Source organism: Python bivittatus, unplaced genomic scaffold (genome assembly GCF_059951505.1).
Source record: "Python bivittatus isolate LINGU-HERP-01145 unplaced genomic scaffold, Pbiv_v1 ctg000790_np1212, whole genome shotgun sequence".
NCBI classification, from domain to species: domain Eukaryota; kingdom Metazoa; phylum Chordata; class Lepidosauria; order Squamata; family Pythonidae; genus Python; species Python bivittatus.
Genome location: NW_028277110.1, coordinates 4535252 through 4560242, shown reverse-complemented (window position 1 = coordinate 4560242; position 24991 = coordinate 4535252). Strand labels below are relative to the sequence as shown.

The 24991-nt window shown below is 41.5% G+C and overlaps 1 protein-coding gene across 1 annotated transcript; it reads right to left on the bottom strand.

The window, feature by feature from the left end:
- Window positions 1-260: 260 nt before the first annotated feature.
- Window positions 261-17967, bottom strand: LOC103064874 (homeobox protein CDX-4-like). Its single transcript, XM_007438382.3, has 3 exons — window positions 17520-17967; window positions 2782-2927; window positions 261-524 (listed from the first exon to the last, which is right to left on the bottom strand). The coding sequence occupies exons 1-3, from the start codon at window positions 17965-17967 to the stop codon at window positions 261-263; spliced, it is 858 nt and encodes a 285-aa protein (XP_007438444.3).
- Between the last annotated feature and the right edge of the window lie 7024 nt (window positions 17968-24991).

Here is a 24991-nt window from a genome sequence, read left to right as displayed (position 1 = left end):
CTGCTCCAGCCATTCTCACTGCCTCCAACCAGCACAACTTTGCAACCGAGAGCTCATGGTTTGCCCCCAGGTATCACAGGACCTCTTGTCCAAAACTGTTGTGTGGCCGCCAACCCTTGATCTTTGGTGGAAAGTCCTCTGTCCTTTGCAAACGGCTGTGGGGATGCCAGGTGTGGGAGTTGAATGGCCAACAGCTTTGTTGGCTCCACTGTGCTGCAAAGACCCTTGTGTTGTGGTGTTCTTGGCTCGGCAGAAAGCCCTCACTGAGATGCCACAACTTGTGGAAGGGTTGCATTGTGCTGGAGGCCATTCATGGAAAGAGGAGGAGGAGGAGGGGGCGGGGGTGGGGGTGGAAACAAAGTGCCAGCCATTTCTGAGTGAGTCTGTGGGTCACGAATTGGGATAGGGCTCATGGAACCAGAGTCACTCTGGATGGAGCCCAGGCTGTTGCCATCAAAACTGGTCATTTTCTTCTTCATTAGTTTCCTTTCTTTGGCTCTGCGATTTTGGAACCAGATTTTCACCTGCAAGAGCAAAGCAGGAGGGAAAAAGAGTTTCCATTACTTAGCATTGGGAGCCTTAGAGATAAGGAAAGCCTACAGGAATCATTTCTTCTTGACTCAACATTCCTTAGTTAAACTAGACTTTAGGAGGCAAGTCGAGAGCAGTGTTATGGAGCCAACAGTAGAGATCACCCAAAGAGATCCCTGCAGAGAGAGATACTTGACTGAGGCACCTTGCTCTGGGCTACCCTGGGTGAAATCCACCATTCACTTCATCCTGTGCTGATGAAATCTCCTTGCTCCCTATAGGAAGGCATTGCAAAAGTATTCCATCTTTTCTTACCTAGCCTTTCAAATGAATGAATGAATGAATGAATGAATGAATGAATGAATGAATGAACCTGCAGTGAAACATGGGAACATTATAAAAGAAAGACAGTCGTTAAGATCTACTCTATAATTCCATGAACCTTGATTGAACCCCTGCAGATGACATCTTCCACAGTCGGATCGCTTTGTCGAGCATCACCAATGCTATTTTCGTTATTAGTAAGATTTCATTGGCACTTAATTTTAGGTAACAGGGCTAGGAGCGCTAAAGGATTTCTCTGCTATGGTGCAGAAGCATGTAATGGTTTCAATGCCACTTGTAGGGTTATTGCACCAGGAAAAAAACTTGAATCTAAATGCTTAGTTTGTATCTCTGAAATATTAGTTTGGAGAGTGGCAAGGATTTCTGACTTCCATGACAAATAGAGTAGCAAGTGCTCTTGTTTGTAAAGTATGAAAATTGTCTGCCCGATAAGAATTGGTACGATCTTTTTTTTGAAAGGATCCTGAAAGTCCTACTGTTTCTTCACTTCTATATGTAGGAATGCTGTATTCCTTTTAATTCACAGTAGAAATTCAGTTGATTAGACACAATTCAGCAGAGTGTGTGTGTTTCAGGAAAGGGCTACCCATGTAAGCACTGGCGTTCACAAGGAAGAGTCAAGAAAGTCAAGATGGTGCCTCTGACTGCCCAAAGCCCCATACTTTGTTTACATGCGCTCACATGTGATGCATGTAAAAAAAAGGGGCAGGCTTTGAGCATGCCATCAAGGCTGCCATCTTGATGTTTTTGGCCTTCCCTGGTCCTCCTGCATCCAAGGAGACCTCAAGGGAGCTTTTTCTCCCAAACTTTGAGCTGCCCAATAAAACAAGCACTTTAAGCTAATTTCGTTATTCTCATCTAGCTGGATGGCAAAGAAATTGCTTTTGATTTTATTATTCAAAGACACCCCCCCAAAAATCTATTAAATTCTTAGGGGGTCAAGCAGTGTGTATGAGCATCCTGTCTTTCACTGTACAATCTCCTCTCTGCGGCCTGCAGCTTCCCTGGCTTCTTCTCCTTCCCTTCAATCCCAAAGGAAAACTTCAGCAATGTTTGGGGATCCAGAAGCATGGCTAGTCAGAGACGTTTCAAAGCAAGGGACAGATGTAGAAAACGTCCACAGAAGCACTCTCACCCATCTTCAACAATACAATGCTCCAAACAGTAAAAGTAATACAAACAAAATTTGCAAACACCCCCCCCCCCCCAGAAGAAAACAGATATTCCTTTTGCAGTGGAAATATTTCTACTTCTTTACAATGTGGGAAAATAATTGCATAAACCATGCTTAGAGCTCTCTTTTAAAAATCTGAGTGGCCAAAAGCTTGAAGAATATGCTGCTAATGGCCCTTCTTCTCAGGTCAACAGTTACACTTTCTATCAGGGCCAGATTAAGGCCAACTGGTGCTCTAAGCACAGCCCAAGAAGGGTGCCCCTCGAGGGACGCGAAACTCGCGTGCCATGAGACGGAAACAAATGTGACATCTGGTGACACCTGCAAAGCAAGCTTTTCAACTGTGTCAAGGAAAACTTTTTTTTTCTTTTAACAATGCAGATTGAAGTAGAACACAGCAGATAAGAACAATTGCAAAGGAAAAAAAATCAATTAAAGTTGAGCGTGGCAGTGGAACAGTGAAGGGCATGACAGCTAGGGGGGAAAACTCTGTGGTGCCCCCTTCCTTTGGGACCCTAAGCACGGGCTCATTTTGAATGGTTAATCCAGGGCTGCTTTCTCTCACTTATCTATAAAATCGACCACAGGGAAAGCATGGAGAGCGATTGCCTTGAACCATCCTGCAAAGGCCCTCTGGAACATTCTCTCACTGTTTTCCCACCCACCCGAGTGGTCATCTGCTCTGAACTGGACAGGAACCCTGCCACACACAGGCAGCCGATGCTCTCTACCTGTCTCTCAGAAAGTCTCAGGTTTGCAGCAAGTTCAGACTTCCTTCGGATGGTAATATATCTGTTGTAATGAAACTCCTTCTCCAGTTCTAATCTCTGATGATCTGTGTAGACCACACGGTACTTCTCTCTTGTTCTTGTTTTACCTGTTGAAAAAGAAGGAAATCAACGTTTTGCATTTGCTCCTGGAACCTTGGGCCTGTCTAATCTGCAAAGGCCCTCTGGAATATTCTGTCATTTTGCAAAGCCAAATAAATGACATCAGCAAAATTGGAGTTCATTGATAAAGTTAGAGTCAGACTGGAGTCATAGACTTTTGGGCTTCCACCTCTCAACAGGACATGCCAACAAGCTCTGTGGTTAAGTTTGCAAAAGAGTTGAAACAGGAAGATCTTGGTTTGAAAATGTGTTATGTTATTATGGGATGTTAGTTATTAAGTACACATGCTCAACTATGTGACCAATCATGTAACCTCTGATTATGATGCTGTTTTTGAAAAGGTATAAAAGATTTCTGCTTTCTATGTTTGGGGCTCTCTTCTTGGGAAGCAGTCCTCAATTACTAAGGTGCCTTAATAAATGAGTAAATGAGTTTCTCCAGTCCAGTCTTTTCATTGGATTAAAGGGCTAGGCTGAAACCACGATTTGTGGCCAACATAAAGAAGACACACATATGCTGGGAAATACTAGCATACCCACTTTTGCTTAGCCTGTTTTCCAAGCAGAACTATAAATAATACTATTTACATAGCATCTCTGGTCTAATTTTTAGACTTCCAAAATGATTTGGAAGACGTACTTCAGACTTTGTGTGAAGCCAGGTATTCATGAGAGCAGTCCTTCTGGTTTAGGCTTCTGTGCAAGCTTGCAAAAACATGGGGCTGATTTAAAATTAGCATCCATTGAACGAGCTGATTCCTTAAAACACTGGCAGCCACTTTCCAGGCCCATGCAGAACTCTGAGAAAAGTCAGGCTGCTTTAAGAAATAGCAGAGAGATGCTACGGTTGCATGATAATCAAATTCTTGTCAATCATTTTCAAAGTGTGCACATGATCACATTGGCTGGATCAGGGACGAAAAGGCATATTCAAGCATACTTTGGCTTGTTCTACACACATCCTTACCCATAACGTCTAAAACAGTTAAAAGCTTGCCAAAACATTTGCTAGTTCACCTCACTTTAGGTTGAATTCCTACTGTGGTGGGCTTCTGCAGACAAGAAAGTAGTAGGGTGTGGCCAACAGCAATTTTCACAAGGGCAGCAGAATTTGGGTGGGCAGTCATTTTGGGTTGGAAATATGTGGTGGTAACTAGCCATAAATGGATCTGTTCCTGGCCTGCAAATGTGTTGTTTTCCACAATACTTTAATGGCACCCCTGCTTCTTGACTTAACGGTAGCCTTTCTCAGACTGGTAATCTTCACCTAAAAATATGTAATACATTAGACCACATCTCCAACATATCCAGCCAGTACGGTGTCTGGGAACAAATGGAGATAATTCAAAACACCTGAAGGGTCCACCTAAAAATATGTAATGCAACAAACCACAACAGGCTAGGTGACCTAAATCCATTTGGGCACTCATTAAACTTGCCAGACCCTCTGAATCTTCATAGGAATGATGCTTGTGCTCCTGAGATTTCCCTTGCTGAGGTCAACCTTCCATCTTTTTTTTTTTTAAAGGGCAAGTTACTGTCAAACTGAGCTTGGCTCTGATGACTTGATAGAAATACCTGTGTATTCTTCTTGGCAATAATAGGAAAGTCACTTGTTATTGTCTTCTTCCAGATTTTTTAAAACTTCTCCATTAGGCTATAAACCTAGGATTTTCTAGTGATCTCTCATCCTGTTTAGCTTTTTGAAGTCAAACAGTATGGCCTTGGGAATGAGAAGGGAATTCTTCTCCTTAGAACAGTGTTTTTCAACCTCAGCCACTTTCCAAATTCTGGGAGTTGAAGTCCACACATTTTAAAATTGCTAAGGTTGAGAAACACTGCCTTAGAAGGATTGCCATACCTTGCTGCAATGTAACTATTGGACTTTCTTTTCATGCTTGTTGGAGTTGTCCATTGGAAGAGTGATTTAGCCAATCAGAGACCAAATGGTAAATATTATTAGTGGAGGGAAGATAACGTCATTAGTTGCTCAAAGAACTTGGCAAAATTTCCTGCCTTTTGAAAATGAGAATAGACGTGAACCTTCATTTGAAGGACTGCATTGATAGGATTTTGGTTCCTATGTCAAAATTACAGACATCTTTTGGAAAGAGAAACATGCTTTTAGTATTTTACCTTTGGGGAAAATGACTGAACCAATAATATCTTAAGGACTTAATTTTGGTTTCAGTAATTTTCACAAACTAGACACAGATGATCTGCCACTAAGATAGTCTTATTCTACTTCTCTCCACCAGACAGGCATCTGGTGGAAGCCATGATGATATCATGAATATCATGACAACATTGCACCAATGACATGAATTATGTCATTTGTGTGATTATGTGACTATTACCCTGAATCAGGGACATTCAGACCTCCAGAGGTAGTAGAACTTCAACTTTTAAAGTCCCAGCTGGCTGGAAATTTGCAGAAAATGCCAGGAGGAATGCTCTAATTTTGAATCCTATGATCTATATTCCCTATACCTGGCACATTTCAGAGAATGTGGCTGGAATTCCCCCCAAAAGATATAACTGAAGGAACAGAATTTTTACTCCAAAAAAAGGAACAGGCTCACAGTTCTCACTGAAGAATTATGAATTTTCCAAAAGTCTGTCTTGCAATTGTTTGCATTTTTTAAAGAAAGCCTTATGTTTTAGAAAAAAGATTACCTAAACAATTTCTCTTAGAAGCTATTATTAACGCTAAAATCTTCCATCATCTGTGCCATGGACTGTATGACAACTCATCACGTTAAATTTTTGCTATTTAGAACAGTTACAATCAGGGACTCAGCAATTAAGCATGTGGCCGCTTCACAATTTGCTAAGTAACAAGTCAGATTTCAAAGGGGTTGACTTGCTGCTTTTCAAACGACACGCGATTATATTCCCTAACACTTCACCCATGAAGTGGATCGACATCCTTGATTTTTCTCCTTTCCTCTCTTAAAGTTCTTCATTTTAAAAGCAGATGAACCCGGCAGCCTTTTGAAATAGAGGCTGTGAAACACAATAGGAGGATATATTAATGCTTAAAAAAAAAGACTTTTTTTAAAAAAATGAGATGCTAGAAGTAAGTAGGAGAGGAGAGGGGGTGCCCTGGGCTGGAATGTGTAATTGGGACATGCCAAAGGGATGGTGGAAGATCCATTTAAAGGGGTCCTTTGTAATCTGTGAGAATCAGGTTGTTGAGTCCGAACAAAACAACTCACCAGGTGTTTTAAAACCAGGACCTGTTTTTAGGGATACTCAAGTTATTCTAGCAGTCTGAGGCTCTGCCCTGCTCTTGGGGGAGGGGCAGGGGGGGGCGAGAGCAGGTTTCCCCTTGGCCATAAAATTCACAGAGCATTTTTTCGGAACACAATAAAAGCCAGGAGAGAGGCCTCTTTATTTGCTGTGAAAATCATCAGTCTTTCCGGCAATATAACTGCTAAAGAAGAGGAGCAGAAGCCAGGATACATATCAAAGCCCCCCCCCCTCCAAAGTGTCAAAAGAAGGTCTGTTGCTTGATATGGCAAATCAGCCTCTGGACTCAAGACAATGGAATCAAGGGACAAGGCGGAGCAGGATGAGGATCCTGGACCTCACAACTAGTTTATAAAGAAAATAAATTAGCATCCAAATTGCCCCTGGTTTTCCCTGTCTTCTCTGCTTGGGCATAGCTTCTGTTTTACATCAGCCAACATCTTCCTGGTCACAGGAATTTGTGAATTTGTCCATGTCTGCAAATTCAGCAGGACAATAAAGTAAGCCGGGTTGCCTTCCCGTTTGGGAATTCAGCTCAGTTCCAGCTCTACCCAGGCAAAGGAGCTTCAAAGGATCAGAGGAGAGACTCCAACAGTCTTCCCCAGTCTGGCGTCCTCCAGGTGGGCTCCACCAGGATGAGGGAGAAGATTTTTATCTCAGCCTCTCTGGAGAACCCCAAGTGGAAAGACGAAGCCAAATGAGGCAGGGTCTTGAAGGCAACTGGGGATGAGGGGCATTGTGGTCCTAACATCTGGAGAGTGCTAAATTGGGTGAGGCTAAGCTAGACAAGTTTTTGAAAGGAACTGAGAATTTTAAATTGTACCTCCAGAAGGTACAATTTTTAAGAAGGCTGTTTGGGCATCATGCATCCATCTCTTAGTCAACATTGATAAAACAATTACGCTGGAAATATTCAAATCTAGCTATGCTTTCTTCTAACCTCCTACCCCAGTTGTGGTCTAGGCTTCATGTCTTTTATCTTTATTCTCCTGGAACAAAGTTACATACATGGGACTCAACATCTTTGCTTCATATCTGGATCTCCTGAATCCTTTCCTCAGTTGATTATTCTCAACATTTTTGATGGGTATCTATCCTGAAAGTGCAGCGCTGTTTTGCATGTGCCATTTCTTAAAGCATCATATGCAATTGTGATGTTAAGTTAAATAATAAACTGGATGTTTTATCTCTTTATTGCTAAGTTGAGGTAACATGCTCATGGGGTACCAACTCCATTCCAATCCATAGAAGCAATGTGAGAGGAGGTGCCCTGGAGAATTTGGCCTTGGTGTGGTATCTGTGTTTTAAAAGCATGGTCCATGGAAGTTTCTATTGCCTCATCTAGCAGCTGCTATGCTGTTGACTAATAGAGCAAAATGGAAATGTGTTGCCTGTTGAACAATGCCACTGGTTGTCCATCTGTTGCCAAGAGCAACCAGAAAGGCAGTGTGGTGAAGATGCTGGTCCAGTTCTGAGTGGAGACTTCCACCCTCAACCCCGAGAACTCACTGGATGACTTTTGAGCAAGTCAGCCCAAAATGCCTCTCAGAATTGTTGTTGGGGGATAGAAATAAAGAGAGATTCCCTTATAAGCCACCTTGAACTACTGGAGGAAAAGCAGAGTAGAAATGTAAGAAAGAAATGGACGCAGACTTGTATGGAAGGGTCTCCCAGGTTTCTCAAGGATGGCCCATTTCTCCCTGTCTGAAACTGGACATCTTCTTCAAAGGGACTTCAGAAGCAACATAGGTAGAGACTGGATTAAGGGTCTTTTCAGCAGAAGCAACTTGGAGGCTCAAAAAAGTCAAGATGGTGGCTACAACTGCATGATCATAGCCCAACCCTTTTCTCTTTAACGAGGTCTATTTAAAAAGGGGCAGGGCTTCAGTCGTGAAGCCACAGCCACCATCTTGGCTTTTTAAACCTCCCACCCGCCTTCAGATACCCCTGCTTTTCGGTTACGGTACTTTTGCTCTGGAATTTGCTTGGCAGAGACATTTAACTGGTTGAATCATAACTTTTGATTGCCAACGACTTTTTAATGCAGCTTTTCATTGCTGCCCTTCAGAGCCCTTTTAATGGTTTTGTACACCTGACTGCAGATGAGGGTTCTTCGTTTGCTCTGATTTCCTCGGCAATTAGTTTGCAATTGTGATCATTTTTATTGTGTTTTATAAACAGCATGATGTCTCGGAAATCTTATTTTAAACTGAAGAATATTTTAAAATATTTTAAATAAATCAATCAAAATTAACTTAGATGGGTATTTCCCTCTCCAGTTTTTACTCAATCTTAGATAATTAGTAATATTATATTCATGTCATCTTAGCATTCTTTCATATTTTATCCATGAATTTTTTAACTGAGTATGGTGGCCAAGATTGGGTGGCATTCAAAAAGTGTCTGGCATTTTGCTGTGTTCATGTTGTTTTAGATACTGTATCTCAAGATCTGACAACACTCCTATAAGGTGGGGAACTGCTGGATTTTAAACCCGATTTTGCAGAGGGTTGGTCCATTTAGAGAACTCTAGAACCATCTAGAGTAAGATCTGAATGCAGATTTTTTAGAGCATACTGTTCATTTTTATTTTTTTCATTTTTTATCTCACCTTCTACCTAGCGGGTACATAAGATGATTAACCCCCAAATTAAAAAATGTGGGATCACAAACATTCAGATATTGAAGGACTGTAGTATGGTAGAACCTGTGCTTTAATTTCCTTGCAAAAATATCCCAAGATTACGTCTGATGAAATACAGACACAACACAGATATGATTAGCTAAGATTATGAACTCCAAAGTACAAATAATGAGTTCGGCATTTATTTTTTACACATAAATATCTCTGTCAATGGGCCATGCAGATATAAGCAATGCACAGTAAAGTGTTAAAGTGTGACTGTTATGTTAATAATATAGACATGGGGGTTTTTTTTGAACAGATCATGGATTGCAATAAAGATCAATTCTACTCTACTCTACTCTACTCTACTCTACTCTACTCTACTCTACTCTACTCTACTCTACTCTACTCTACTCTCTCTCATTTTAAATGATGACTGGGTTTACACATCACGAGGGTTGTTTGGGTTTGGCCTAGTGTGTTGTGTGAGTCCAGATTTGGTGGTTTGAAGGTTTTTAAATAAACCAGCAGCTCTGGCTTCTTTAAGAAATCATGATGAGAGAAATCATCTCTATCTAATCATGTCTATTCTATCAAACATGCTAAATCTAGAAGCTCTTTTTTAATGCTATGGCTTACCCTTTGGCAGGAAAAGGTTCCTGTTGAATTAGAATCAGGCAGGCATCTTTGGCGTGTTCTTTTGCGACACGCATGAGGAAAGCTTCCTGTTCAAAGGATTTACTAGTTGGTATTGTTCACCAGAGATCTTGAGTGAATTATGATGAACAGAAACCAAACCACCATTGGTGCTGGAGGACCAACCCATATGTAGGATGCCAAGGCAGAGAAGATGGATTTCAGCTGTGAAGGTGCTGTTGTTAAAAGCTGGCTACCCACCTTTCTCTCCTAATGTCTTTAAATACTTTCCATGCATTACAGCCTGTGTTGTGAAGAGTTAATCTGGACTAACAGAGAAACTTCCAAAACTATGAATCCACAACATTGGGTATGGTGACAGTGTAGGAAAAATTTCAGCAGACTCACATAGGCTTCCCCAGTCTAGTGTCTTCCAAGAGTCAGACTACAGTGCTCAGAATTCATAGAACTGCAATGCTGACTGAGGCTTCTGGAGTTGTAGTCCAACACATCTGGAAGATACCAGTTCAGAGAAGTCTGGTTTAATACGCCAATGGTTCAGATGTTGGACCAGGGTCCAAGTCCACTTTCAGGCATGGGATCTCACTGGGTAATGTTGAGGCAGTCTCTCTCAGTCGAACCCATCTCACAGGCTACTCTTAGGGGGGTAAAATGGAGGTTCCCATGTAAGCTGCCTTGAGCTCTTGGTGAAAATATACCAGTGGATCATAGAACCATATCTGAGCTGTAGCCAACCACTAGGTTTATTGGTTTTACCCACCCAGAACAATCCAATCCCTAATTCATGTTTCTCCTGTAGATAGGAAACCTTGTCCACCTTCAATCAACCATCTTCTTACTCCATAATGTGCCAGTGATACGAATGAATCTTTTTATGCTGGTCTATGACCATAATAAAGATTTGATTTGAATGAATATTTGTTTCCTCAATTACTATTTCATACTCATCCATAACTCTGTAAACCGATGTCCCATGAATAGTAATATTAGCGGGTGATTTGCCTACAAGTACAGAACATTGCTATTTGTGATGGACTGGAATGGTGGGAGGGGAGTAAAGAATGTGCTCTCATCTCCAGAGGAGCGAGGAAGAGATAAGCGGAGGAGATTGGCACCTCCCTGAGAAATACCATCGGTATGAACTGGCTGAGCCTGGGAACTGGGCTCCAGTCTGGGAAGGTTCCTGTAAATGGGTTGTAGCTAATAAACCTTGCTGGATAATTTCTGTATGGTCTCCTGGATTTCCTTGGGCTAGGCCCGACACTATTGGCCAACATCATCTCCTGTGCCTACAAATAAAAAAATGAGCTATTTCTTGGCCTAGAAATCCCATGCCTGGTCCAAGATGGATTTGGGATGAGTTCTGCACCAAAACATAGTTTAGAGAATATCTTGATTTTACCAATCCAGATTCATCAACTCAGGAGCAAACCTTTAACCATCTTTCTGCAGCACTGGACACACCTGGCTGTACTGAGAAAAGACAAGCAAGGTGAAAAGAGATGTCAGTGGGAACAATCCAAAGGCAAGTCAGAACAAGATGCTATGGCATCATGAAGTTGTTGTGGTGGTTTTTATTTAAATTTGTATGCCTCCTGATGAATTTGAGGGTGGGGAGGGCAAGCAAAGGATTTTTTATTGCTCAAGTCCCCTGCCTGCCTGCCTGCCTCTACCCTATACCTAACCATAACTCTAACCCTACACTTACCCCAGGTTAACCGTGAGTAAAACCTTCTCATCCTATGCCATCTCCTTGTCATTCTTGCTACCTGTCTTTTGTTCCCCCCAACCCCCAATGTGAGTTCTAGAGTTGTGGTCCGACCACAGTGATACCAGGGACAGTATGTCTGTGTTGAATTGTCCAGTCTAGCATGGATAAGAAACCAATCTTCTTCATAGATGTTCTCCAGATGTGTGGGATTTTCATCCTTAGTCAGCACATCTGAAACACACCAGATTAAAGGAGGTGGAATGAATGAAAGTCCTGGGTTCCACACAATCTTCTTGGAACTTGACCAGGAGTGCTTCTTTTCAGTTAGAAATTATGAATGCCAGGAATCTTTTCGAAAAGACAGTTAGCCCATCCTTAAAAGTTCTCCTGAAATCCACAGCCACTGGGAAAGTTGAGGATATATTTTCAATCCCTGTCCAGCAGTATTCCCTAGCCTAGTTTCTGACAGAGGCATTGGGCTGCAAGGTGGCTTTGGGTGATGGGATTTGTAATTCTACATCTATGGATTGCACCAGGCAATGGAAGACTGACATAGTGCAATGGTGAAGCCTGAAGAAGGTTACTCAGTGGATCACATGAGCTGATAAAGATCTCTAGAAGATCCTCCCATGCCACATTCCAGATATGCAGAAACATCTTGGCAGGTGAAACAACAACAATGTATTTACATTTATTCTGGGAACTCAAGGACTTTACGGGGGAAATGTATACCCATAATTTTACACTCTTATAATGACCCTGTCAGATGGGTTGGCCTAAGGGAGAAGCAGTTGGCCCAATGTCACTCTGTGAGCTTCATAGTAATAAGGAATCCTGAGCCATAGTTATAGGGAGACTTGGGTTGCCCCAAGTCCAAATCCAGCACCTTAATTCCTGTCACCATTTTGTGGATAAGTCTTCCCTGAAGGAAAAAAAAAATGGGAAAACTTCCAGAAATATAATTGCTTCTCTACTTTTTTAAAAAAAAATTGTGATGCAGCCCGCTGGGACTTTGGGAAGTTCAACATATGTAGAAGTTGCCAGTTTGGGGAAGGCTTCTAGAAGCCAACCAGCCAGTGGATAAGGCTTCCAGGCTGATAAAGAAAGTATGTAGGAGCAACCTCTCTCTCTATACATTGGAAGAGTTTGCCATTCTTTTCTCCTGCTCATACCAATCATTCCAGATAAGATCTTCAGAAGATCCTTTCTAAATTCTCCCTGTTGGTATTAGCTTGTCTTTCTGATATGTGGGAAAGAGCTTTCTCCTGGGTTGCAGCCTGGCTGAGGAATGCTGTCCCACCGGAATTGGTTTCTCCACCCTCCCTTCTCTTGATTGCACTAACCAATCTTAGATGATCTTGGAAGAATCTAAGCATGGTTGGACTGGTTAGTTCTTGGATATGAGATCACCAGGAACCAAGCCTTGGCTGGGGAGGCAAAAGCAGAAGGAACAGAAATTGCCCACCCCCCATTGTTATGTGTTGCAGGAGAAATGCCGTAGAAAGGTGGTGCATGAACACTTTGGAAGAGAAGCTATTCATCTGAATTTCATCCTTTTCCTCATAGCATCCTATATCCATTTTTTCCTCCCGCCCCCTTTTTTTGGTCCATTATATTCAGTAGCCCAGAAAAACTCTTGAACTCATGTGATAACTGATTCGTTTTACTACCTTGAACAACAACTATTGTCCATCTGATCATTTCAAATATGAAAGTGTGTCTTGGATGGGACCCTCCTTTTTGGGGACTGGGAGCAATTGGTTCTCACTGTTCCCACCCAAATGGCCCTGGGGGTACCAATAGTAAGAAATGATGGCAAAAGGAAGAAGAGAAAAAAATACTACTAAGGTAATATTTGTGATGGCACTTCTGTTTCTTAACAGTTTCTCTGCAGAAATGTTTTTTGTTTCAAGAAAAGTCTGTTTGTGGGGCAGATCAACAGTGTTTGATAATAGACACTCTGCTTCAGCAGTCCTGGAAGTCAGCCTGAAACTCTCGAGTCAAACATCTGCCCTCCCCCAGTGGAGCAGCTGGCACTGTGGGTGCTAAATAAACCTTCAGAAGGAACTAAGTGATTCAACAAAGCTTGGCCATCTGCCACATAAGCAACAGCATCTATAGAAGGTACTTTATACCACATCTCCAGACAAGAAGTTATTTCCAAGAAGGTGTTTTGCCATCTTCGAAAAGTCTGCATGTACATCAAAATAATACCTTATGAATGTCCTAACAGGTCATCATGAGAATTGCCATAAACAACTGCATATTTTTATCATGGTTTGTGGAATAAACCACAGCTCTGTAGCAACACCCAACTCACTCTATGCGTGGCCCAAACCAAGCAAATCATATTCTTGCTTAGTGGGATACATGAATCTAGCCAATGTCATGCCAAAATGTGCATCCTTCCTCTCCCAAGAAGAAGAGAGGAAGGGTGCACTTCCTCTCTTCAAAAAGATTTGGCCCTCTTAGAGAAGAGCAGTGGAACAATCGCAGAGAATGAATCAGCCCCTCTTCTCTGAAAAGGTGGCTGAGCACTTTTTTTTTTAGTTTTGAAAAAAGACCTCAAGCTCAAACTATGACAGGGGTCCATAAAATGGTGTTAAGATGTTTGTCTTGCTCCTCTGCATATTAAGACTAGGAGGAATTGTCAAAGTGATTTATTGGCAGCTGGGCTGAGGACCTGCACAAGAAAGCCCTTGTCCTTAGCCTTTGGACCTCGTTCCCTCAATACCTCATTTAGGAAGGCTTTGGAAAGAACATTCCATGTATTCATGGAGGATAGATAGGTGAGTGGACCTGAACAATGGTAAAGTGAGCAAAGCATCCACAGTTGGAGATGGCAGAGCTCCGATTGCTAGGGGAAAGGGGCAGACCATGTTCTAGCTGTGGACCCACTAGCCCTGGTTGAAGAAAGGCAGAGCTTGAAGGGAAAGTTTCTGGTATGAGCAGGTTAGATGCCAAGAGCTTCATTAGAATTAGCTCTGAGGCTAAAGCATGACTACTAATTCCCCTGGATTTCCTATTATGAAACAGGACCGTGTTGTGCTTTTATCTGGGTCTGTACGGAGGAAATTTTCCAGTATTCCAGAGATGAATGGAGGAACAACGGTCTCTCTGGGCTTGTAACATTCATATTCAAAGCTCTTCTCCGTCTGCTACAACACAAAGGTTGGGCCTGGTCAGATGCACAAGGATATAAACTCTTGTTTATTTGGTAAGATCTACTAGAAGAGCCTTCTCCCATCTAAGGCCTCTCAAAGGTGTGGCCCACCATCCTCACCAGCCAGCAATGGGAACTGTAGCCTTACACTTCTAGAATGCACCCGATGGAGGAAGTTCTGTAAGTCAAACCCTTCTTTTCATGCATTCACACCATGCTAAACCCAGGTTAACCAAACACAACCGCACTCTTCACATCATGTGGGCCTAGCCAAACAAACCACCCTTTACCTTCAAGGAAATGGACTGATTCAAACAAGATGCTAACCCAAGGGCTGAGCTCCCACAACATAGTGAACCACAAGCCATCCAACCCCATTTTAGATTAGCCTAGCATTGTGTGAATCCAGATGTTCTATTGCAGCCTCCTATGGATGCAATTCCCAGAACCCATACTAGCTGGGAATTCTGGGAGCTGCTGTCTCAAAGGGGTCAGAGAATTCCAAGTCAAAGAAGGGAATTCAGTTGTATGGGCAAGCTGTGGGCTAGATGTTGATCTATCTGTCCGTCCATCCATCCATCCATCCATCCATTCACCCACCCATCTACCTATGAGACTATTAGTATGGAAAGAGGGTTAAATATATTAGGGATTTCTATAAGCCTTCTTCTGATAACTTAATTCAAACCAGGGGTTTACCCCTTATTATCTGCAGATCTCACCATCTTATCCTCTTTAATTAATATGATAAGCTGTTATCATAAGCTGAATGACTGTTAAGAACAGGGGGGTCTCAGAAGCAAGACATTTTTTTTCTATTCGGCAGCTCAAGAGGGATATGTTTAAATATTCATTTATAAAGGGTTAGGTAAAAACTAATTTGCCTTGAAAATGAGATCTACCAGTTTTGGTTCGTAATCCTGACATAACTGATTGGTTTACAGCAGTGCTTTTCAAGCTTTAAATGTGTGAACATCAACTCCCACAATTCCCCAGCCCCACCAATTCCACACATCTTAAATTTGCCAAGTTTGGAAAACACTGCTTTACAGCAAGGTGACCAGATTGGAAGCTTTGTGGATCTTTTTAAAAACAAAATGAGAAGCTAGGGATGAGAGACAAGATCTGAATAATAAATCAGCCTTTGCTAACCTTTCCCCAATTAAGATTTCTTCAAATTTCTCTAGAATGCCCTCAGATCACTATGGCCAGAGTTTCCAAACAGGGGAGCTGTGAATTCTGGATATTGTAGTCCAACGCATCTGAAAGGCATCAGTTTGGGGAAACCTTTTCAATTGTCAGCCCAGGAATTTGTTCTGAATGCCAGCTCTGATCAGAACTCACTTCCTGTCTCATACCCGTACAACCCATACTTTTTAAGCCCAATTATTTTTTATTCTCGCAATATAATTGAAGGCTGTAGAGAAAACTTTACATACATACATACATGCATATATAAATAACAGTGACATTGTTATTATGCCATTGTTAAACAGTTGGGAGCTAAAAAACCTCGACTGCTTTCTAGCAATCAGCTCAAGATGTCCTCCAGTAAAGTTCTAGACAAAATAATGAAAACTGGCACCACCATCTTTTAAGAAGAATCATAGGAAAGTCTTTTTAGCCTACTCGGTCAAGATCTGTGAATTCACAAAGCTCACTTTGGGATGAATCTTATTTTAAACACACACACACACACACACACATAATGTGGTTCTCACACTACTTTGAACCGTAAACTCACCAAACAGCCTGGAATTCAACTGGATTTTCTTTTACAACAACTGTGATTAAATCTTATCTGGTGAAGCATGCTATATGAAGACTGCTGCTAGATGTGTAGAGAGTTATGGAGACTGATTATTAACTTATTAAAATATACTAATATATTATTATGAAGTTATTTAACGTCTGATGATGTTACCTACCTGGTTGGGTAACAAAACATCTCCAAGCAAACCACCCAGCTCAGACAGCACCAAGAACTCAACCCAGTTCAACCCAGAGCTACAGAGACTCTTTTTTACTGGTATTTAATGTGTTAATACAAGTATTAACACAACTGTAACTAATTTTCTCAGACCTCTGTTCCAGTTTAGCATCAAGCAGGATAATTTGCCAGAATGTCTGAAATGCATTTTGTAAAGATGTATACAATCTCTTTTTCCTGTCATCTTGGTTAAATCAACTTGTTATTAACATTCCAGAGGGTGCCCTATCAAGAGTTCAAACGCATTTTCTGTAACTAGCTTCTTAGATTCCTGCATTCTCAGAGGGCGCCTAGGATTCTAAGCAAGAGCCCCTTTTATCCTGAGCACCCATTTGAAATGTTAATGGAAGCGACTCTGAAAGTGAACCTAGGTGATGGAGAACCCGTGCTACGCATGTCCCTCTCGAGATAGGAATCTCTCAATGCATATATTGCCCCTTAAATGCCAGTTTGGTTCTGCTGTCATGCAAATAAATAAAAAAGGTGTAAAGTTCACCATGCTGGGGTGATTTCAAGTGCAATGGGCTGGTGCAGATTCACTGGGATTTAGAGGAAGAAGCATGGTAATCAATGGGATTTCAATGAGGATTTCAATGTCCCTGCGGTGTAGGAGGAAAGTTGTGTCTGACTACGATAGCACTAAATCAGTCTGGTAGCAATTTTTCTGACTAACAGATTTTATGGAAAGTCATAAGCTTTTGTGAGCTACAGCTCGCTTCATCAGATGACTGCTGAGTGTATTATTTAACTGGTTTGCATTCAAGTCTCAGGCCAACCCAACATTAATAATCAGCACATCCAAGACCCTAACCCACGCAAACTCTTTCAGGAGTAGACCCCACTCAACTTGACAGCAGTTCTATCCCTTATATTATATGAGGAGCTGAAGTTGTTTTTTAAATCCATTTCTTCCTCTTTCAGCCCATTTTTCCTTACTCACCCTTCCCCTTAAAGAAGCCCTATCATGGGGTCATTAGCCAGAAGGTCCAGATTAATGCCAGCTAGGACAATAAATCAAAGTCGTTGTTCAAAAGCCTGATCGGAAGATGAGAAAACCCCTTTCCAGTTTGGGATAATATGTCCCATTGTTTTCAGAAAGTGCCCAGTGTGGGGAAAGGTTACTTGCAACAAGTTTACCGATTTTTTTTGGGGGGGGGCGGAATTTAGGTTGCCAACATACCTGTTGAAGTAGATTGGACTGTTTTCCTCATCCATTCATAGGAGCCGTGCCGTTGACTGAGGGGAGGAGAGCTTGGCTCTGAATTAATTGCGTCTAGAGAAGGTAAAGCCATGGAACCGGCAGGATTCAGGGAATTGTAATCAGCAGGAGTGAAGGAGACCTGTCCAGGAGAAGACCTGTTGATCTGGGTGGAGGTTACAGTGCTGGAAGGTCCTGGGCCGTAAGCACTCCAATCCTCTCTTGGCAGCCCATAATGTGTTCCCCAAGTCCCAGAAGGTTGTCCACGATTATCCATACTTTGGACATGATGGTATCCTATGTAATCTGCGTAGGGTGTGGCCGAAGGAAAATTTTGTGCTGGTAAGTTGCTGCTGCTGTTGCATCGTACAGAACCTGGATACATCCTGGCTTCTTTTTCCAAAATATAACTCACGTAGATGAAGTTCATCCCCTAGCTTTTTCTTGGCCAGGCATCCTGCTTCTTGGGGAGGGGGATGACTTCACACGTCCTCTTCTTTCAATCTCTTTTTCAAGCCCAAGCCTAGACTGGCTTTGCAGATGACTCAGGAGGTCTCTTTACTACACATCCTTGACAATAGGATCCCAGGTGCTGGGTTAGCAGTTGACTAAGGTTCTGCCTAATGTCAAAGATAACTGGCTACTCCCAAACAACATTTGCATTTAAATGAAGGGTTGGCCATCCCGCAACTCCACCTTACTGTTAGCTTGCGGATTTCTCACAGACCCTTCCTGTCCTGGGCCAGGCGTGGATTCAGTGTGTTTGTTTTGTGAGTCTTGGAAGAACCAAAGTACAACTACACACTAAGTCATAAAATGGTTTCTTTGATTTGGGATTCACACTGTGTATGAACCCAGCTGATGTGGGTTTATAAACCATTGTTTGTAGCTTATCTGTAGGTGAGCCTCATCTTTTAAACTTATTCAATAAACCATTATTCATCTCATGGGTGAAGCCAACCATTATTTCCAGTGTGTGGTAGATATTTATATTAACAAAGAGTAAAGGTATTTAATTGTGGATGGACGATGCTGGATGGAGGTCCCTTAAGTTCAGCTGCAGTTAATGGAACAACTAAACAGTTGAATGAATTCTTGTGCAGGAGGCATTTCTCTCCAATTTCAAGAAAAGATCTCATAACATTATTTTTAATGAAAGAAATAGGGAAGAATTTAATGTACATGTGGTGGACCAAACATGTGATTAACAAAAGCAAAACAACGTTTGAACATAAAACATTTCATCTTCTTCATTCTTCAGCTGTTCTGATGTGAATGAATGTACGGCTATGGTAGCTGATTAGTATTTCTCCGTGTAGATGGAGAAAAAAAAATTGCTGGGGTGTCAACCGTTTTGACACTGTTTCTTGATGAGCAACCAAAACATAATAAGGAGAGATGGAAAATAATAATAATAATAATAATAAAATCCCTTAAGGATGTGCGACTTCATGGACTTTTGTGAATGACCTGACACTTTTGAGGGAACTCTCTCTTAAAGAGGTGAAAAGTGTTTGAAGATTGCTTTTCTTTAAGCCACCACTGTCAAAAAGCAGGAGATGTTTGTCTTCTGAATTTAGAGGCATCTTCTTAACTGTGTGGAGGATATAGGTTTGTTGTTTGTCTGTTGTTGTTTTTTAAAGGATGCTTACATCAGCTGGTGAAAACATTTGAATGATTTTGAAGCTGTCGTTTCTAGAATAACCTCCTTGTGTACAGGCGGGCCCATTTGAGGTCTCCAAGAGGCCAGAAATAAAATGTTTATTCTTCATTCATGTGTGTTTTCCCCCTCCATTGTTTTTTGTCCATTGAAATCAATGGTCCAGTAATTGTGGAACCTAAACTAGGGTTTTGCTTCGTTGAATGCAAGATCCATCTGATCATTTCAAATACTAAATTATACTTTGAGCATTTGTGGACTTTAGTACCGTCCTCCCCCGCCCCCCACCCCATCTCCCTTAAAAAGTCTCTGTGTACAGAATAAAGGAATAACTTTCTGGATGGAGTTTCATATTTTATGATATAAGCTGGGCTCTTTCATATTGATGCCCTGATCATTTAGATACAGAATTTCCCTGTTTTTACCAGAAGCCGGCATCAGGGTGGACAAGGGATAGGAAAGATATTCGATGGATTCACACATTGTATTTAGCTATGGTTTGTTCAATAAGCCACAAATGGGCTAGGTTCATAATGCTAAGCCATAAATCCCGGTATGTCAATCACAATGGATTTGCACAAAATTCTAAGTTCAATGAAACAAACCACATTTTGCCTTATTACAAAGATGCTGTGTGAGTCTAGCCAGTATACATCAGGACACAAATTCCTACTTGATGGAACTAACAGCTTGGGAGTGGGAGTAGAAATTGAACTGGGAGCTGAATCTGTTTCATTTAATGTGCTTTTCCATCTCTAACCTTGCGTTGACCCAAAGTGGATCACCATTCCATTGCTAGCTTACACAACTAGGTTTAAATAAGATTTAATAGTTTGTGGCTCAATATGTGGTGGGAACTGTTTCCCAGCAGATGGCCATACTTAACCAAGGAAAGCCATCTTGGTGAGTTGGAGAAATGTGTTGAAAGTTAGCAGTTAGGAAACCAACATCAGATGGACAGGAATAGAATGGGGGATGCTTGCTTTGGTAACGGTGCTTCTGAAAAAGAGGTTAGGAGTGTAGATGGTTGCAGACTGAATATCAGTCAGCAGTAATGATGTGGCTGCAAAAAAAGGTAAATGTAATTTTAGACTGCATCAACAGAAGTTTAATTTCCAATCTACAGGACATTCTTATTCCATGTCATTCTGCCTTGGCCCACACCATCCTGGGTATGCTGTCCAGTTCTAGGACCACACACTGCAAGAAGGATTCAGAGAATTTGGAAGAGGTTTGGAGAAGAGCCAGGAGAATGACAGGGGACTAGAAATTAAGCCCTATGAGGTGAGATTGGAAGATCAGGGCATCTTTAGCCCTGAGAATAGATGGCTGAGGGTCCTTCTGGTTGAAGAGGTATGCAATGTCCACTGTCTAACTATAACCCTGCTTAAGCCTACTTGAGTTTGGCAAAACTTGGGGGGGGGGGCAGGGAGGGAGAAAGGATGTCCTCAGAACTGCGTGGGACTGGTGGACATCCTTTGCTTAAGTGTATGTTGAACCCTTTATGACAAAATCGTGGTAGGACTCACTTCATAGAAACTCTACAAACTCACCACTTTTTTTTAGGGAAAGAGCTCAGTGCCTCTTTGTTTGCTGTCATAAATCCACCCAGGTTTCCTTTTCTTTCACTGCCTCTTTGGTAACTAATTTGCTTCGGAAAAAACCCTTGAGAACAACACAATGACCTCTGTCCCTTCCCTCAGGCAGATGTGCCCATAAAACAGCAAAGGAAGAAAGCTGATTTTCGCTCTCTCTCTCTCTTTTACTATACCATCAGTTCTTGCCTTCAAGCAACGGTCAGTTTGTAGGATGCTTGTTCAACTTGGGAGTCTTTCTTGAACCCTTTCCTACCCCCCTCATTTCTGAGACAGAGTGAATCTAAAATTCTGTAGCATTGTGGCTTCCTGGTTCCTCTTTTTGGGATGGGGAGGTGAGAATGCGGCTTGATTTGAAATGAACGTCAGCAGTATTTTGTTTCATCCATGGCACAATCTGTGACCTTTAGGGTTCAGAAAGCTGCTCTGTGTGGTCATCAAATTGTGCAACCGACACACGCCACTTGAATAGAACAACTTTGGGATCAAATCACCCAGAATTTAAACACCTAAGGGAGATGAGTAAGTTTACCCATTGGCCAAGTCCTGGGTCCCCAATGTTGCACTTGGGAATGAGAAGTCCACCAACGTTGGTTGATAACCACCAGGGTCCGTGTCCACCTATTTTTATTTGTTTTATTTGTTTAAAGATTCTTTTAATGAAAACATGAATGGGAAAATAGCAGGCTACCACCTAAAGCATTAGCCTCAACCTAATCTGGAATTACAACCATGGCTCTGGACCCCAAGTAGACCCCAGAATATAAGAGGTGAAGGAGAATGCTTGCTGATCTCCCCAGAAAGAAAGCAGGGATAAGCCAAGATGGCAGAAAATACTCTAGAGAGGGAAGATGGAAAGTAATTAACTGGATTCCCTTCTGAGAAACAATATTTTGTAATTGGCCATATCCAATATTGCAGCCATTTCGTGAGACTGCCCGAAACATGCTCGCAATATTTCTAATGGACCAAAAAGTTTGAGGAACCTTAAATTCAGCCATGTTTCAATTAATCCAGTTTTTGCAATTAAGCCAGAGAACTTTTTGTTGCTATGCTGATACTTTTGGCTATGCCATACTTTTTAAATCCATGATTTCTGAAGAAATCACAATTGGCTGGGTACATGGAGGATTTATTATATATTTTTTTGGTGCCTTCAAGTCATTGTTGACTTCTGGTGACTGCCTGGACGTTTCCTTGCAGTTTTCCTGGCAAGATTTCCAGAAGTGGTTTGCCATTGCCTCCTTCCTAGGGCTGAGGAAGTGACTGGCCCAAGGTCACCCAGCTGGCTTCATGTCTAAGGCAGGACTAAAACTCAGGGTCTCTCGGTTTCCAGCCTGATGCCTTAACTACTATGCCAGACTGGCTAAGACAAAAATAAGAAACCATATTATGGCTTCATGAAACTTATAAATTCTGCCAAAGTGGCCCCATAACAGAACAGGACATGTGCATAACAGAAAGAGATAAATCATGTCTACAAGCTGGATTATCATTATTCTCAGATTGCGTTAAGCACAGTCCCAATAAGTGAAATTCCAGCCACTGAAATCAAAATGTATTCAAAGGAAGCTTTCCTTCTTGGAGGTTAGATGTTTAAGGGATTTGCAGGAATTGGATTGTCACTTGTGTAACAAGAGCGTCCCATTAGAAACTTCACCCCTAATTTAATCTGCATAAAGAAAAGTGGAAAAGAGCAGTGGGTAACCCGATAGAGATGTTCAACATGTCTAAGGGCTGGGACTTCACAGTTGGGGCTAAACCAACAAAAACAGCAGTCTATCCACAGCTACTCTAACCTCCGCAGTTCTTGTGTAAGAATATGTGTAAGAACCTTTGATCTTACACATATTAGGCAAGGAGAGCAATATGGTTATCCTAAGTTCATGAGCTAATTTGGAAGCTTCACAAATCTGAGCGTTTGTCAGCTGAACTGCTAGAATGAGCAGAAGGTGGGTTCAGGAGAGAAACCTCCTTTCTGTTTCTTGCTCATCAGATGCTCTAGTTCAATTGCTTAAAGAAGGCAACCCTTCAGTCAGTGGGCAACATAATATCCTCATAGAAACTTGTGGCATCTTAAAGATAAACCAGTTTCTTATCATGGAAGCCTTCCAGGCCAGCCTTCCTTGCGTGAAGCAAAACAACGAAGCCTAACTACTGATATGATGCCAAACTGGTTAATCTTTGTTACTCACACAAAATGCCTTGTGGTTTCTAGTTAAATCGCCATCACTTCTCTGCTCTAGACCATGGTTTCTCAGCCTTGTTTTTGCTTGTGGCCTCCCTTCCAACCTTGTTTTTCTCCTGGGCCCCCTCTCTCCAGGTCCCATTACCGAATACAGACATGGGATGGTAAGTGGTGCATTTTCTGGCGTCCAGAAGACAGTATTTGCAGTATACTATTATTAAATATTATAAATATTTGCTAACCTCAGCATGTGCTGTGGTCCCCGTGTTACATGCCTTTCACTTGTGGCCCCCTTGAAATATCCTGGGGCCTCCATGGGGCCCTATGACCCCCAGGTGAGAATTGCATCTCTAGATGATGTGGAAAACAAATCCATAAATTTCAAGAATAAACACACACTACTTTACAAACAGGTTTGGAAATTGACAGAAGTAAAGTAGTCTTGTTAGGCAGGTTGGCCCATGACTATGTAAACCTGCCATATCAAGGCTGTAACGTGGTTCTTACTTTTGACTTGGTGGCACTGGTTTTAGAAGAGGGCTTAAAAATACTCTTGACCTAGTCATTTTAGAGTTTTTACAATTGTTTATGCTACATTTTGTATACTTTTAATGTTTGTATTTGTATATAAGCTGGTATATATATTTTATTTTGTATTTTCTTTGTTGTAGTTGGCTGGATCATAACTGTCATAATCCCAATAAATCCTAGCAGGGCTTCAGCAAGTATTAGATTCAACATAAGTTAGCATAGCTTTACATTCTTGTCGTGTTTTTACAAATTGTAGTATTTCTTATGTCTTTTTATAGTTATGTATCTTAGTTATCAACAACATTCAGACTGTTGATTGTAATTCTATAGGTCTCTCCCAGGTTTTAATCCCTGTACTTTGTAATTTTAGTTTAATAATTTTATTTTTACTTTATTTTATTCTATCAATATAAAATATAAGTATGTATTAGGGGTATGCAATTATCTGAGTTTGAGTCCAGAAATGTGTTTGGAAGCATCCTGGGGCAATAAGGACTGAATAGAAGCCATCTATGGCCATTCTGGAATAAATGACATCTGTATCTGTAAATACATTCAGTAGAAAATCAATAATAAATATATTTTAAATTCCTTTGACTATGCATCCTTTTTTTTTTTTGTGATCAAGTTCTCTTTATTCAGTGTACTCAACAGAACTGCTTTTTGTGTCCAATTCTCACAGGATTGCTGTATTTTCCACCAGATAGTCTTATTTCATAATTATGTATATATGGTACTAATTATTTTCTATTACTGTACTTTGGTGTTCAACACTATAATTTATTTTACTGAGGAACCAGTTTGCACCTGCTGTCCATTCTGCAGTGAGTAAAATCAGTTTTGCCTTTCAGACCCTTCTCCTTCTCCTTCTCCTTCTCCTTCTCCTCCCTGCTGCCCTGATTGCAACTGCTCCTTCCCAATACATTTGCCCACTGAATGGCCCTAAAAAGCTTTAATGGCCAGAGGAAGAGAAGAAATTGAATCCCTGGGGAAGTTTCCTGGGCTTAGAGGTCTTCCACTTCCTTGGTAGCATCTGGCAGCAATTGCTGATGGAGGCAGGGATGTAACAGATGAGACCATTACATTATTCAAAGAGCAGGTTCATGTTATTGAGGCCACTTTCTTCAACATGCTGCTCTGCAGATGGGTTGGGTAATCCTGCCTCCCCCATCACCCCACCCCGTCAAACTCACTTGGAGAGGACCAAGTTGGAGAAGACTAGACTAAGGTGACCCTGTCCACTTGTCTTGGCTCTCCACTTGGATTTCTTTCTTATGCCTGTTTATTCTTTATTTTGCTAGGCCTCTTCAGGACAGGATGGTCCAGATAAGGAGTTTCAGCTGGAATGAACGAAAGAAATGAGAGCCATTTTTAATCTTGCCCTACGAGGCAGACCCTTTCTCCTGCAGCATGTACTATGTCCAACTGACTCAGGGGTCAAAATACCTTAATGTAAGTCATTGATGCACAATTTATATTT

Coding starts and splice junctions, on each gene's coding strand:
- LOC103064874 (XM_007438382.3), bottom strand. CDS start 17,967: ATGAACTTCATCTACGTGAGTTATATTTTGGAAAAAGAAGCCAGGATG. Junction 2,928..17,519: donor AGTCCAATCTACTTCAACAG/GTATGTTGGCAA, acceptor CTTTTTCAACAG/GTAAAACAAGAACAAGAGAG. Junction 525..2,781: donor TGAGACTTTCTGAGAGACAG/GTAGAGAGCATC, acceptor TTGCTCTTGCAG/GTGAAAATCTGGTTCCAAAA.